The sequence below is a fragment of the Crocodylus porosus genome, unplaced genomic scaffold (genome assembly GCF_001723895.1).
Source record: "Crocodylus porosus isolate Cpor-Errol unplaced genomic scaffold, CroPor_comp1, whole genome shotgun sequence".
NCBI classification, from domain to species: Eukaryota; Metazoa; Chordata; order Crocodylia; family Crocodylidae; genus Crocodylus; species Crocodylus porosus.
The window spans coordinates 8,687,178-8,703,019 of NW_017728939.1; the positions used below are offsets into that span (position 1 = coordinate 8,687,178).

Genomic DNA, 15,842 nt, shown 5'->3' on the forward strand with positions numbered 1-15,842 from the left:
CGGACGCAGCGCAGCCAATGAGCGCGCGCCTCGGCAGCCCGGGGGGGAGGGCGACCAAGATGGCGGCAGGTGAGTGGGACCCTGTGACTCCCCAGTCCTCCTTCCCCTCGGTTGTCTTGTGCTGGGGTCTGTGCAGAGCCCAGGAGCCCCTGCCCTCTCCCCTGAGCCCGGGGGGTCAGGTTGGGGGCTTTGCCCCTCCCCCCCAGTGCCAGGCTGGCTCTGGCAGCCACGGACCTGGGTGGCCGTGGGAGCGTGCACCTTATAGACTAATCTGGGCAGGTCTAAATGCATCTGTTGTGTGCATGTGTGTCCATATATATAGATAGAATATATAAATATATATATTTATATTCTATTTATATATAAATGAAATCAGGGAATGGGCAGGTGGGTTGGCTCTCTTGTATAGCCACTTGTGGCTATAGGGATCTAGCTATCTATCCCTATAGCCACATGGGGGTGAAGTTCCCTCCCTCAGGAGCTGCGAAGGCCCCTGCACAACACAGTGATGGGAGGAGGGAGAGAGTTGCGCACAGAAGGCAGACACGGGGTGGAGGGCGTGGGGCAGGGTGAAATGCTGGGTGGGGCCAGCCAGCCAGCAGGAACCTGTGGGAGTGAAGGAGTCTCCGCAGCTGAGCCAGGCGATGGGATAAGACCCCCCAGTCTCTGTTGAAACCAGACTTAGCAAAATCCGGTCTGCAGACAATTTTCTTCTTCTGCAAGTTCCCATTCAAACCCAGTTTTAAAGGTTTGCTGCCTGAGAACAGCTATGTTATCATCTGTATTATTGAACCCAGTAATTATTGGTCTGGACTGATGTTGGCATACACAAGACACCTGGATCTATTGCCAGGAGAGAGTAATCCAGTCAACCTCAAAAAAGCAAGAGTGTCGAGAGCAGGATGTCCCTTTGAATCCCCTGCTTAGACACCCCAACAATGGTAGAACTGAAAAATTGCCCTTTCACTTGTTGGGACACGAGATTCCCTTTTCAGAGAGGTAACAAGGGGCGGGGGCAGGAGCTTAGGGCTTAGGTTTTTTGTGGCAGGGGCGCGGTTCTGGTGAAGTTCTGCCTCAGAAAACTGTTGGGAAGCACAAGAGAGATGTTTCTAAGAGACCAACCAAAGCAACAACATGTAAACTGAGTGTAACATTTCTTAGTATTGTGTGGATACAAAGGGAAATGAGTGAACTATAGCAAATGCTATCGAGAAGAAAAATGTTATAAGGGAGAAGGTTAATTGGCAGCCAGGGCAGGGGGAGGCCAATACAAAGGCATAAATGGAAGCACAGTCTAGGCAAGAGGACAAAAGGGCACTGAGTTATCCTTAGCCCAGACCTTGGTTTTGGAGCTTTGCCTTTCTGCATTTAAGGATCCTACCTGCATCTGTCTTTTTTTCACATCTTGTTTTAACCCTTTAACATTTCTAATGGTTAATGTTAACAAATATAAGCTAATACCCTGGAAGGATCAAGGAATCTATTTCTAAGCACCTGGAGGAGAACAAGGTGACAGCCAATATCAAGAGCAACGTATACCCAACCAGCTCAATTTCCTTCCATGACATGTTGATTGACTCTGTGGATGGGAGTACAGCATCCTGGGTTGGGCGCTGCACTTCAAGAAAGATGCGGACAAATAAGAAAGTCTAGTGAAGAAAGATAAAATGATGAGAAGTCTGGGAAACATGACGTGCAAGGAAGGGCTGAAAGAACTATAATTATGTAGTTTGGAGCACAGGAGACAGAGGGGGACTTTGACTAGTGTCTTCATATACCTGTGGCATGGTTATAGGGAGGATGGAGATGGTCTCATTTCTGTGGTCACGGGATGGGATAAGGAGCAACAGTCTTAAATTGCAGCAGGGGAAGTTTAGGTAGGAGATTAGGACAAACCTTCCCACTGGAAGGGTGGCTCTGCACTGGTGACTCAGAGAGGTTGTGGAAGCACCATTCATGGAAGTTACCAAAAGCAAATTAGACAAGCACTTGACTTGGATGGTTTAGGTAGGGATGCTCCTGTGCTGAGCAGGGGGCTGGACCAGATGACCTGCTGAGGTCCTTTCCAGTCCACTGTTCTACGATCCTACCAGCATCTCATTTAATGTATTCCTTGCATTACTGAGACCCCGTAGAAGATCTCCTCTACAACTCAGAGCAGGATTCTGATCTGAGAATAACTCCTTAACTCAGTAGGCTTGCCCAGCGTGCATTCAGTTAGATCTGCTCTACCCATAGATGCATGTTTTTCCTTTGGTTGCTCCTCCAGAGGCAGCACAGCTCTGGGGGAAAGGAGTTGGCTTGTATGCTGGCTCACGCATCAACAGTCCCATTGTTACCCAAGCTATGCCGTCAGAATCTGTTGACGCAAGCCAGGATACACAGTACTCGGCTCGGCTTTCAGAGTGAGAGGTGAGTCAGGCAGGATGTAGCAAAGAGCAGTTATCTTTTTACGTGTAAACTGAGCACATAAACAGGATTGAGGGCTCTTGTTGCTAATATGGGTCCAGCGGACACTTAAATCACTGTCTTTCATTCTATTTTAAGTGTTTACTGGTGCACTGAAGTCACTCGTGGTAGACTCGCTTACCCTGCAGGGACAAGCTAGTTTGTAGTTTACACTCACCTGGTTAGGATCCTGAAGATATTTATATCTAAATTGCCAAGCCAGGAGCAAATACTGATTGATGGATGGGTATTTGTACCATATCTTCCTTTTACCTTTGCTGTTTCTTGTATGCATTTCATATCCTTCTTGTGCATTTTTTATGTATATGAGGTTGTTCTGTTCCACTCCTTTGGTCAAAATGTTACTCTGGACAATAGACGCAAGCCTCCTAAACAGAGGGCTGCCTCATTTTCTCTTTTATATAGTGGAGCTCCCTATCAAAACACTCCTCTTTGGAATCAGTGGGTAGTCAAACCAATGGCTTTGAAGAATAAGGTCACAAGGTATTTCTTGAATCCAGTTGGTCAAAGGGGACAGGAAATACGTCCCCCAAATACAGACTTACTGATTGGATGGGAGTCAGATAAATACTGGCTTCCAGGCTGAGACTTCTTAATAGAGTAAGAATGTCTGCAAAATGTGAAATTTAGAGAGTCTTAGTAAGACTAATGCAAGGTTTTGTTTGCATTTAACAAGTCCTCTGTGCATTGTTTTTCTCTGTTTTGTTTCTGTGTGCTGATGAAGTATTTAGGGTGTGCTGTGGTAGAGCAGTTGTAGTCAGGGAGTAGATGTATGTGCTCTCTCCCAGGTTCTGTCCTGAAATCACTCTATTATTGGACTGGTGCTTACCTCACCTTTTGGGCTTTGTTTTCCTGTTTGAAAAAAAAGTCTGCTGCTTTTCCCTGGGCAGAGAAGGGGAAGGAAAGTTTGTGAGACTTCATGTAATACTTAAAAAAATCAGTTGCCTTACTTAAGTGAAAAGTGCTTTGGAAAAATACAGAGCTGTTTCTGCAGGTTTGAGCAGTGGGAGGGGTTACACTGAATGACATTAACAGCTTCAAAGAAACAGGCAGGATGATTAGTCCTTTTCACAAAATGGTTCTAATTAATGCTGACTATTAAAATTGGTAATGGTAAATAAGCAGTTTGGCTTCAGTGGGACTCCCTAGAGCCCCTCTTTGCATGACAGATTTGGCTGCTAGAGCATCAGCCTTTCTCTGTACCTCATGTTTGAGTACCTTGAGCAAACTCATTCTATTATATCTTCCTCTGTTAGTGTTTGTTTAAGCCATAAAGGCCAAGAGTGGATGCAGCAAAGACCAGGGGTCTTTAAATGTTGGGTTGTTTCAATCAAGGATGGATTCTAATAGAGCTGTTCTCTTGCTGCTGTATCCAAAAGGTGTAAATGTGATTAAGAGAAGTAGTCGATGTCAGAAAGCAAACAAAGCAAGAGACAGTCTTTCCTTCAGTGTCAGACTGTACAGCATCCTTGATTTCAAAGCAAGTAGTTGGAGGATAAGCATTAGGTGCTCTGTGCTAAGTGAAAATCCAATACTTGCCTCTTCTAGGCAGGAGAGGGGGGGCATCACTTTTGCAAAGGGAAGCAGCTGGCAAAGGAGTAACTGTAGCTGAGGTAAGAACAAATGAGAGATTTTCTTTAATTACTGTTGATGTTTTCTTTTTGCAGGCAGGTGGGAGCCATTTTGTGATTGACTCTCTAGATAGAGAGAGCACATAATCAGCTGCTTGGGACTCAGCAGACACTGCTTCAGAGCAGAAAGCAGTGGATCACTGAAATACAGAGCCCAACAGCATCATGGCAAGCTGTTCTCAGTCCTTGGGCCCTGGCTTATCTCATGAACTTGATAACAGTCCAGTGCCCGGAGCCAAAAGGCCCTTGCATTCTCCAGACGGGGCTCAGCCTGAGGAGTCTACTAAGAAACGTTGCCAGCTGAATCACTACTGCAACACTCCATGCCCATTGGAGAAACTACTGCTAAGTTCCCCAGATTCTGCCTGCTTCCTGGCATCCTCTCACTGCCTGGATGATGCTGAGGCAGAAAGCCTTGTTAACAGATCTTCTCTGATGGAAGATAGTGCTGTGGTCCTTTCTCTAGATACAACCAGGTGTTTTGATGATAGTATGCTTGATGATTCCTTGCTGGAACCAACAGACAGTGAACAAGAGGACTCTTCCTGTAGTTACACTGAGGAGGAGATCCAGCAGCTCTTGGCAGATGATGACTTAGAACCTGAGCCATATACCTCTGGCAAGCTTGCTCTATTCAACCTAAATTTAGGTGGAAAAAATATGGAGACAATTAAAAGTAGGTGGACTTGGGACTCGGGGGTACCCAAAGATGCAAAGACATCAGGGACCAAGGAGGAGGTACTAAATGATGCGTCTACCTCCTGGACATGCTCTTCTGCTAGTTCTAGGTGCTCTGGTCTGGACAAGGAAACTGCAAATCCCAACTGTGAAAAGTACTTGAGTGCAGACTGCTTGAAAATGAGCCAAATCACTGGCACGTTGTTTGACTGTGGGATGGAGGAACTTCCAAGTGTTACCCCGATTGATGCTGTCTCTGTACTTCAGGTGAAAGGGGGTGATGCGTTGGAGGAAACTGAAAAGCCAACTGTGCAAGTAATAAGAAATGGTTTACAAAATGCAGATAAAAGTAGCACAGAGGATAATGAAATCTGCTGTAATAGCCTGGCTCTTGAAGAGGCACCAGACCTTCCAGCTCAGCACAGTCTGGATGCAAATGGTGTGGAAAATCCACCAGTAGAAATCCAAGAATCATTTGACTGTTGCAGTGCACCCCTGGGAACTTCCACACCCTCACCTGACCTTGCCTGTGACGAAAGTAAGGATGACGTGGACAATTCTGCACCAGGACTGCTACAGCATCTGAAAGCCTTTAGTAATGCCTTAAACCTGGACCCTCCAAAATCAACAGAAGGTGGCTTATTGAAGAACATTGGCTCCCGAACGGAGGATTTGGGGCAAGAGTCTTCCGTGTCTGAACTGACAGACAATCTCGAAGTAAACAAAACACTTGATCTCTTTCCTGAGGAAAAAGCCTTGGGCAGCACTGGCTTATCTCAGCCCTGCTTTATAAACACTTTACACTTTCAACGCTGTCTTGCAGTGGTTGCAGCAACATGTTATAAGTTGCTGAAACAGCACAGGGGCACTGTGGGGGGTGACACGGGCACTTTCTCTTATAAATATTGTGTTTTTGGGATCAGTAACTGCCTGAGTGCATGCACAAGTGCACAATACGTATGAGTAAGTAAGAAACTTGTATATTTTGATACGCCTTAACTTTTTCCCTCCTCTGTCCAGTTAAACTCTGTAATCTTGGGCCAGAGCTGTGGACAAGAGGCTCCCAGTGGGAAGAAGCTAGGCAAAGTCCTTCCTGTGCCACAGATGGAAAACAGGTAGTGTTTTTATGGGCCTCTGGCTACCTTAGCTCAGTGCTGATCTATGGAGAACTGGCTTGTTTCATGGTGCTAACTCATCTGGCTTCCTTTTGCTAAGTTGCACTATAAGACATGAAAATAGTTAAATGTATTTAGGATGGTTTTGCCTTATGGGTGACTTGTAAAGATAGAGGATCTAAGCTGCCCTGAATGGAAGTGGAAGTATTTGAGATGCTGTCAGAATGGCCCATGCTGCGAGTGTTTGAGAGCCCCATGGCACTTGATCTCTTTGGTTCCAGCAGATGGCAGCAACAACACAGCTCATGGAAATGGGGAGGGAAGCTCTCTGTCAAAGTGGACAAGAAGGCTTTCTCTGAGAGAGGGAAAGCTCCATCTTTCCTTACTCACTAATGTACTACTGTGTCTGAAACTCTGGATTCATTACACCTGCTTCTGCTTTTGGTGTTACTCCACTGAGATGTGATACTCCCCATCATTCTCATTCTCATTCCCATTCCCAAAGGGGCCTTGTGTAACTGGCGATGTCCACTCCTTTAATGGGAACAGTGCAGATGCTGAACTTCCCTGATCCTGGGAATGCCTTGCCAGATCTTTTGGCTGGCTCTCCCTTTCCTGCTTTCTCCAGAAATACTTTTCTGAAGCTTCTCCAGAGTCCTCCTTCCAGCTAACGAGTCCAGAAGAATAGTGCTTTGAGGAGCTTGTTGTCTGTGTAGCTATAAGGCAGATCTGTTTGTTGCATGTACCATTGCTTGGCAGGTCCTTCTGAGAAGCTAATGTTGTCTCTCTCATTTAAAGGCTGTACGCTTCTGAAGAGGAGCTTGAGCAGAAGAAACGAATCTATATTCAGTGTGTGCGTGCCCACGTAAGGACTCCCAGGGATCCTGTGTCAGGTAACCTACAGCTCAAGGTTGCAGTATGGTGCTGGGGAGAGCTGGCAATACACTTAGGCTTCATTCTGTAAAGCTGGCTCAGAGGCCCTTGCTTGCAGGCAGTACTAGGAGTAGCATCACCTTCACTTCCAGGGTCTTGGTTGCACAGAGGTCCTGTATAGTAATATTCATAAGAGCTGGGGTAAGCAGGAAGGTTGCATGCATTTGAGTCATGTGGTGGTGCATGCATGCTGTTGTACTTTGGCACTTTGGGCAGCAAAGCACTTGTGTTGCCTATAAACTGGGAGAGGAGGACCTGAGTTCTAGCTCTGGTGGTGCTAAGGTAGGGAGATCATTCTCTTCTGTCTGCCCCGTTGGACCTGGAGCTATGAAATCCTGAACTGGAATGCCAGGAGGTAAGACTTGCAGCTCTTGCTAATCAATTCCAGGCCTTTTGGACTGTTCCCCTCTTAAATGGGTCATTCAAAGGCTGTTACTGACTTTTTAAAAAGAAAAATCCCCCTTGAAAAAACAGGCTCGACTGTTGACTGAAGAGCAAAGCTTAAAGGGATTGTGGGTGGAAACTTGTGAGGTTAAAGAGGATCCATCAGCTTTCAGAGATGGCCTCAAACCAAGTGGATTCTTTGGGCTCTTCCCAAATTGTCATTTCTTGAGAGTTCTACAAAACTGAGAGTCGTGCTGCTCATCACATGGATCCTCCACTTATCTGGGCGGTGCGAACAGCTGCATCGCCACAGGGCTGCTTTCCAGTGTATGAATATGGCATAAGTAATGCAGAGGGGCCATGTGAGGGAAGCTAAATCTGATCTATCTTTCCTTCCTTTCAAATGAAAAATGCAAGACGTATGTTGTGACTCATAGCATGTCCGGCAGGAGCCCCTGATGAATGAAGTTGGTGGCTGAGGTGAAAGCTCCATTTTGCCAAGGAAGATTATTACATGTAGCACACACACACACCTTTTGTTATTAGTCCAAACTTGTATTATCTCAACTAGTAGGGAGGATTTTTTCCAGTTGGCCTAGGAGTACCTGCTGAATAGGTTGGGTTTGATCCTGAATTTTACCTCCCTCTGCATACCCCTAAATCTAGCAAGAATTTATAATTGCTCTTCTACCAAGTCACAGAACATATAGGGTTTTTGAGTAATTTCAAACAGAATATAGGCTTCAAAGCCAGCCATCCATTGATTTAGTTCTTTCTGGAAAGTGGTAACCAAACAGGTGACTAGAAAGTACTGGTACCTTATTACTGCCACCAATCTTGTTAGACTAGACTTGTCCTGTATATTTGGGTTACTTATCACTTGCATTGTGGTAGCATTGAACTTCACTCTTCTCCCCTGCACTGCTTTGCACTGCATTTCCTATCCTTCATATGTATGTCTGCTTCTGGGGGAGGGATCTTGTACTCATCTGTGTGGCACGTAACACATTGCTGATGCTATACAAATTCAACTTTCCCATGCTTGTGTAGGTTAAAACCACTTACACGTAAAGTAGTCTGTGATCACTACAAACCATGTCATGCCTGCACACTGAATAGCTTGAAGGAAGCCTCTTTTTGCTGAGGGGGGCAGTGAGCATGGGGGGAGGTGTAACTCTTTCAGCCTGGCCACTTTTAAGTGAAGAGACTAGCAAAAAATCAACAAGTGGCTTTGATTGTCAGCATTGCCCTCAGGAAGTGGGGAGTAGTCACTCTGAATGAATAGACTCATTTGCAGCTTTCTACATGAATCTAAATGCTGCTGGGACTGGGTCCTAGAGCCCATGAAAATAAGATGTGATTTGAACATCTGTTCCAAAATGACTGGCTGGAACTGCTAATAGTTGACCACAAAAGAAATCTGCCAGCTGACCGCTTGTTGGTATTCGCACTTCATTACTGCCCTTTATTCAAACCTAAATAGAATCAAATCCTCCTTGATGAGCCTCTCATTGGTGATTTTGGTTGGTCTCTTCTCAGTCATCACTATTGATGAGGCTCCTATTTTTGTAACTCGAGTTGAATATTATATGGCTCTTGGCACAGCGTGCTACACAATGCTGCTGTTAGTCTGGGCCCATAAGGGAGATGTAGCTGAGGACTACTTTTTAAAGGACAAGTGAAGGACAAACTTAATGGGGAAAGCAGTTTCCCCTCCTCACTGGATCCTTCTCTTGCTTTTTTGCCCAGATCTCTGTACTCCAGTAAATCTGCCTTTGCAGGTCATTAACACTGTAATTGTGCATGTCCAGTAATGCTTGCACCACCTGCTGCTCAGATAACTTCCATGATGCCATTTGGACTGGGAACATTGAGTCCAGTCCTGTGTTATGATGTACCTGGGAAGCCACGCTAGCTCTTCTAGTTGAGTGTGGAGTAACTTCTTTCTGGAAGGGTTTTTCAAGCAAATTTCTATTACAAATTCTCTCCAAGGACCGGTTGATGCAACATCCAAGTCCTAGAGTGGGGGCTCCCTCGTTTTGGAGGGGGACTTGTTCATCACTGTTCTGGAAATGATGGGAAGAGGAAGATCTACCTTGTCAGGTGTCATGGGGATCTGTTAAGACCTGGTTTTATTTAGTATCTTAAAGACACAGCAGCAACTGACACTGCCACCAGTCACCTGCTGCCAATTTTCTGGACCCATGGGGAGCCCTGCAGGCTGGATAACACATCCATAGGTTGAACACCACTGGATAAGACTAATAAATAGCATATTGCAGATTTTTGGAAGTGTTGTGAGAGACGAAATGCAACAACATAAGGGATTTGGGAAGAAATAAAGAGAGAACATAGGAATGAATGCTGTTATGGCTATGTCCGTCTTGAAACGCCTCCTTTCATTTTGGCTGGAATTGAGTTAGCTGAGGAAAGAGGCAATTGTTGATTTACTGGAGCTCCCTCCCTTTGGCTATAATGTCGTGGGAGGGGACAAGATCTAGGGTCTAGACTTAGCTGTCCTGAGTCAGGTACCCCCCTGGTATAGCCAAACCCAGGGATCCGTTTGAATGGATCCATTAAAACTAACGGAATTGCCTCCCTAAAGTCTCAGCTCTAGTAGGGAGTATGGTTGATGTTTGTAAAGCCAATAAGGGAAGTGGCTGCTCACAGCAAGATGAGTTGTATTCTAGAGTAGAGGAGCTTCCAGGAGTTGGCTGCTTCATAATAGAGTCAAATATGCATCCCCAGCAAAGGCAGAAACTCCTGTGGAATATGAAAGCAAAAGCTTCTCTAAGGGAAAGCCACATGCAGTAGAAACTACAAAGGTTGGTGATTTTTAAAAGGAACTTTTAGGCTACTGACCTGACTCTGCAGAGCCCCAGATCCAAAAGCTCCCATTGAGAACATTTGGAGCTGCCTAGGTTTGAATTTCCTTGAAAATCTGATCCTAAATGTGTATAGCCTGATTGATACCTTAGCTGTTTGGGAGAGGTGGGGATGGAATATACCTGTCAAATCGCAATGAATATGGCAACTTGCTTCACTTTTGTGTCTTCCCTCTGGCCTCGCTGTACTTGGTCATGATCCTTACTGCTCACAGAAGCACTGAGATCCTTGGATTCAATAGCACTAGAAGTAAAAACATTATTGAGCTGTTTAAGGCAGGGGTGGGCAAAATGTGGCCTTGGGGCCAGATGCGGCCCACCAGGCCATTCTATCTGGCTCGTGGGGCCCCTAAAAAATTTAGAAAACTTAATATTTATCTGCCCCTGGGTGCCTGCCGTGCAGTCCTCGATGGCTTGCCAGAACTCAGTCAGTGGCCCTCCGCCCAAAATAATTGCCCACCCCAGGTTTAAGGGGTCCCAATACCAATGAGAACATGCTTCTAAGGAGGTGCAATGGATTTTTTTCTACTATGGGCCCCTCTCCCCTTGCCAAAATTACTAGTAATGTGAAGAATTAGTTAGTTGCATGGTATTGGCCCTCGTGTTCAGCTGTTGAAGGCAGCTGCAAACTTTAAATGACTGCTTAAGATTGCCTTTCTAGGATGGCATTTGCTGCAGTCACCAATTGAAAAGAGAGGTTGTTCCTGTTTTTGTGAGTGGTGGGGGAGGTGTTAATAAGACAAGTATTCTGTTTAAAATGTGGCCTGCTTTGCAGCAGCTTTTTCTATACTGTGGGGCATCTCAAAACTTGTTTGGCAGTGGGTAAGGTGGAGTTTGGGGTGGAGTTAATAGCCGGAAGAACTTTCTGGGTCGGGGGGAGAATCCATCTAAAAATTCCTTCATGGAAAAATCTCAATTTCTATTGTAGGAAAAAACCCAACTATAAGATCAGGTTCTGATCTCTCTTTGGCACAGAGCAAAGTAAAGCCAGGGGGTTTTGTGTGAGGTATGGGGGGCCCCAAGCAGCCCTTTGCAGGCTGGAACTCTGCCAGCCTGCAAGGGAAAAGCCACGGATTTCCCATGGCTTTTCTTCTTCAAAGGAGAATCCATTTTTAAAGTTTGTTTAGGACCCTCTTGCATATGGTTGCAACCCACAAGTTGAGAAACTCTGGTATAGAGCAGGCTAAACAGCTTTTAACATTAACCTTTAGCACTACCCCTAACACATTGGGCTTTGCTAGGGACAGGTGCCTGATCAAAATGCTTCCACTTTTCTCCACTGCTGGGATGGTAGCTGGGAGAAGTGAGACTGCTGCAGCAGTTCTTGGACATGCATTTGTCTGTCCCCAGATTTTGTTCCCAAAGATGGCACCCACCTTCTCTCCTGTCTCTGCTTGACTGCAGTTCCAAGTAGGTGTAGACAGTCCTGCATAGAAAACCTGAATTCTTGGGAAGTGCTTATGATATTGGAAGAAATTGCACATCTTCCACTGACTTCTCCAAATAGTTTGAAATGACTTGGTATCAAAGGGAGCTGTTTTGAAACATGTGGGTGGCAAGAGCCTGCATTTTATTACTCATTTGCTACCTGCATGGGACCTTGGACTTGTCAGGAAGTCCTTTTGAGGAAGGGGTCCTTTCGACAGGAGGTTAGTCATCTTTCAGACTTGGGGGATAACCCCTTCAATTAATTGAAAACTGCTTCTCCATCAAAGGAGATAGGGGGACCACTCCATAGAGACTCATTCAGGAAACAGCAAGATCCTGTAGAAAGGAGAGAGAAGCCTCATGTAGAGCCACAACTCATGTCACTGCAGTCATGGGATTAAGGAGGTGGAAAAAAATCCCATTGTTTGCAGAAGCCTGACGGCAACATACAAAGAGAGATTTAAGCAGAGAGTTCACCGCACTTATCTCAGCTGGAACTGCCAGATCCTGAAGTGAGGAGTGGGCAAAAGTACAAGCTTTGCAGAAAAAGTCTGAGCTACTAGCTTCTTTCCTGGACACAGGGACTGTTGTACCTTGCCAATCCATCCATTGCATCATTTTGGGAAGGATTCACAGCAGGAGACCTGTGTAGAACACCTGCCTTTAATGAAGGGGCTTATTGTATGCAGTAGATAACACTGGCAGTGAGATCAGTAACAATAGAGGGAACTCCTTTTCAGATCTAAATAATTGTGAATGAAGATATTTGTTGTACCTGGATTATAGAAGCATGCTATTGGATCAGTGCAGCAGGTCATCAGGGCAGCAAGGAGCCTATTATGTGGGGAGCATTCTGACGAGTGATATCCCATGTGTGGTGGTAGCAGACGTCTGCAATCCAGGAAAGTGTCTCCCAAGTATCCCTGAAAAGGGGGTTTACTGATGGGCCTACAATCTCTGTGGCCACCCATCTGCTAGTGTAAGATCCTTCTGGAGAACCAGGACCAGCATCAGCAGTCAGTTCACAGTTCTTTGCTTTTATCCAGCCCATGTAACATGCTTGATCTCCCATTAACTGCTTGATTTGCTGAATTGCAGGTACGTTAGAGGAATGGTATGCTCTGTTGAGTAACATTGCCAGCAAGAACGGGAACCATGACCAAAGCTGGAAGTATATATCGGACCTCACAATGAGGTATGGCACTCATAATTGTGGCAAGGGGACGGGGCCAGAGGAAAGCTCTTCTTACTTCATTTCCCATTGGATTGTCTTGTTCAGGAACCTTTTTCTTTCGTTCTTTCCTTACTTAGAAATTCCTCAGAGGATTTTACTGATCTGAGAACTAATCGCTGACCTCTTCTTTGAAATGATTATAGTTTGCAAAGGAAGTTCTCCTGGATGCTAAATATCTGTTCAGAAAAAAGTAAAATACTCATCAGAGAGACTTGGCACCTTGGCCATTAAGCTTCAAGCCAAATACTGTATTTGCTCACTTATCTCACTCCCAGAATAAAATACACATCTTGTTTCTGGGAAGAAAGAATGAGAGGGGGCAGCTTGTTTGTTTTTTTGTTGTTTTGTTTTTTTTTCCCCCAGTATGACTGTGGAGCAGGGACAGCTAAAGAGTCTGCAAGGCTGTGAGGTAGGGGAAGAGAGACCAGCAGATAATCAATCCAACTTTTCTTTTGACTAGAGGAACATCAAGACCATTAAAAAGGAGAGCTGGTCAGTAACACCTGTAGAATGAAGAACAGTAAGACATTAAGTCAATTGACTCCCTCAGCTGCCTGAAAAGAGATGCTGCTGATTCTGCTGGCGGTTGATTTTTTTTTTGGAGCAGGAATCAAAGCAGGGGAGCTTCTGTTCTGGGCTGAAAAATCAGCTGACTTTAAGAGCTATGGGGTTGTGTGTTCTATATGAGAAAATATGGGAATGGAGACAGCCCAAGTGCTGGGAAGTAGTTCTTCACTTCAGTGTAACGGTGACTTAGAGAGACTCGGGGAAGACATGGCTCTATCACCGTGGTCCAGTTAGGACTTAACCTTTTAACATGGGAGCGTGGTGTGCTGGTGACCTGTTACATGGACACCAGTCTGCCAGGATTGGTAACCCCAGCTTGTGTTGCAGTTTGAAGCCTGTTTGGTTAGAAACTTGCTGAGCTACTGATGTAGAACTGAAGGTTCTCTGTGTCGATGTGAATCACCATGAGCAAGCCAGGTGCCCCTTCAAAATAACTATTTTATATGGTCAGTATTTTTGTAGGAGTGCCCCCAGCCATTGCCTTGTGCCCGATTTTGTCCTTGCACTTAATAAATACCATTTCCTGAACCCTGTTGATATCCCTGCACAAACAAGAAAAAGAAAAGGCAGCAGCTCTTCTTCAAAGAGCTAAATGGGCAAAGCAGCATTTGACAGTGGGGAAGCTTTGTTTTCCAGCCACTAAGCAGGTTACAGGCAAGTTGATTCAAGTAAAATTGGCCTTTTAAAGGCACTGTGGGAAGATGATTTGAAGCTGCTTGTTTAATACTGTCAGCTTTGGCAAAATGTGTTCTCTGGCTATGGCAACTTCCAGAGGGAATTCACTTCCTTTTTAACTGTCACGTGCTGGGCACCTACAGGCTTCTCCGGCGGACCATGGACATGCATGGTTTTTTGGAAATCTGAGAAAGCATTAGATAAAGCTCCTGGAAGAGATTCTTTGGATACTTTACCACCATTCCTTGCCAAGGGGGATTCATTAGATAACTGGGGGGCGGGGGGTTTCCCCTTCTTAAAATCCAGTAACAATAGAAGCATGTCTGCAAACCCCTGGGCTTGGGAACATATCTACAGACCAGTAGCTGTTCCTTCAGTGCTTGCATGCATGCTTCCTGCCCTAATTCATTCTGTTCTCCTTTCTTCCCCCTTCTGTTCTTGCAGAAATTACCCACGGTTCTCCAAGAAACCTACCCAAAAATACAGTCTTAATCAGTGGGTGAACAAGAACTTGGCAAACTACCGTCGCTTCCAGAGCATTCCTGACCACTTCCAGCGTAGCCCTGTCACAGACTCTGCTAATGACTGACCTGCCTACTTGATGGACTATCTTTTCTTTTCTTTTTTTCTTCTTTCCCCCTTGCAATTACCGGTAGTTGTTTTTAATTGTCCTGTCTTTTACCTCTGCCTCTTGATTGCTTATTTAGTGATCTGTTTTTAATGAGCCCAATTTTGGGGGCTTCATATGTCTGGAGACTCTTCTTCCCCATTTTCAGTTAAATTCTGAATGTGATGTGTTTTTTCATACTGGTAACTTCTGGTACAATTTATCAGTGTTGTCTTAGAAATGAAATAATAGCTGCTAAAACAGGCAAAGGTTACCTGTGTTCCAGGGGGACTCTCTTGTCAGACCTGACCAAAGGCTGGGAAATTTCAGCGGGAGTATCTGTATGATGCTCTTTTAGAGTGGGAAATCTTTGGATAGTGTTACATTTTTAAAGCAGCTCTGTAGGTGACGACTTCTTTATGCTTGACCTAGGCAGAGTCCTGGAGTGGCACTGCACATGGTCATTAATTAAAAGTAATTGTTGAACTGACTGTCCTTATTTCAGGTTTTTTCTCCTTCAGATCTCTTTGATTCTGTGTTTTTTGTTTCCTTCATTTGTAGTTGTATTTTTTCAAAAAAAATTTTCTTTGTAAAATGTTCCGTTTAGATTTGCACTTTGTTGATAGTGTTATAAATATTTTGCACCTCTTTGAATGTGTCTTGCTTGTTACTAGGTGGGTGGGTGCTCTTGTGTTGGTGGATCCTCCCTGCTGCCGTTTCTCACAGTCTCACGTCCTGTTTAATACTCTAGCAATTGCAGCTAAGCCACAAACTTTCTCTACCTGCATTCCTCATATGGTGCCCTGAAATGCTCAACTTTCCTCTCCTTCCAACTGTTGGATAGCCTTAATCTGAGGGCCTGTATCATGAGGGCTTCACCTGACCATCTTCTTTACATATCCATCCCTCAGTTCTTATGTAGTTTTATATAACGTAACAAACTTACCCAACCAAAATAGCTACAGTCAACTTCCAGCAGTCTCTTCACCCTTTCTCCATTCTCATTACTATTTGAACATGCCTAGCTGCAAAGTGTATGGCTTGTCAACCTGTTGACTGTTCCTCTCCATGAGATCCTTCTTAATATCAACAGTTGACTGGGCTTGTGCAGGTAGTGTGCCCTCCTACCAAAAGCAGGTTCTTTAGGAAGACTAAGTAAAGAAAGTAGAAAACCAAGTGAACCAACTCAAGGCAGTCATGAAGGAAGCTTCAGGTTTCTCCATTGTAGTGGCCTCA

General features: G+C 45.0%; 1 protein-coding gene across 1 annotated transcript; it reads left to right on the forward strand.

Annotated features, from left to right (window-relative positions):
- Nucleotides 1-2: 2 nt before the first annotated feature.
- Nucleotides 3-15,256, forward strand: S100PBP (S100P binding protein). The gene is made up of 7 exons (XM_019547846.1): nucleotides 3-69; nucleotides 4,137-5,495; nucleotides 5,799-5,893; nucleotides 6,692-6,779; nucleotides 9,361-9,365; nucleotides 12,620-12,718; nucleotides 14,444-15,256. Exons 2-7 carry the CDS (start codon nucleotides 4,266-4,268, stop codon nucleotides 14,586-14,588), a joined length of 1,662 nt encoding a protein of 553 aa, XP_019403391.1. The 5' UTR covers nucleotides 3-69; nucleotides 4,137-4,265; the 3' UTR covers nucleotides 14,589-15,256.
- Nucleotides 15,257-15,842: the final 586 nt, after the last annotated feature.

Excerpts from the sequence above, each read along its gene's own strand:
- S100PBP (XM_019547846.1), top strand. The coding sequence starts at position 4,266 with ATGGCAAGCTGTTCTCAGTCCTTGGGCCCTGGCTTATCTCATGAACTT. Across the intron at positions 5,496-5,798 it reads AACTGACAGACAATCTCGAA|TTAAACTCTGTAATCTTGGG; the intron begins GTAAACAAAACA and ends TCCTCTGTCCAG. Across the intron at positions 5,894-6,691 it reads GTGCCACAGATGGAAAACAG|GCTGTACGCTTCTGAAGAGG; the intron begins GTAGTGTTTTTA and ends TCTCATTTAAAG.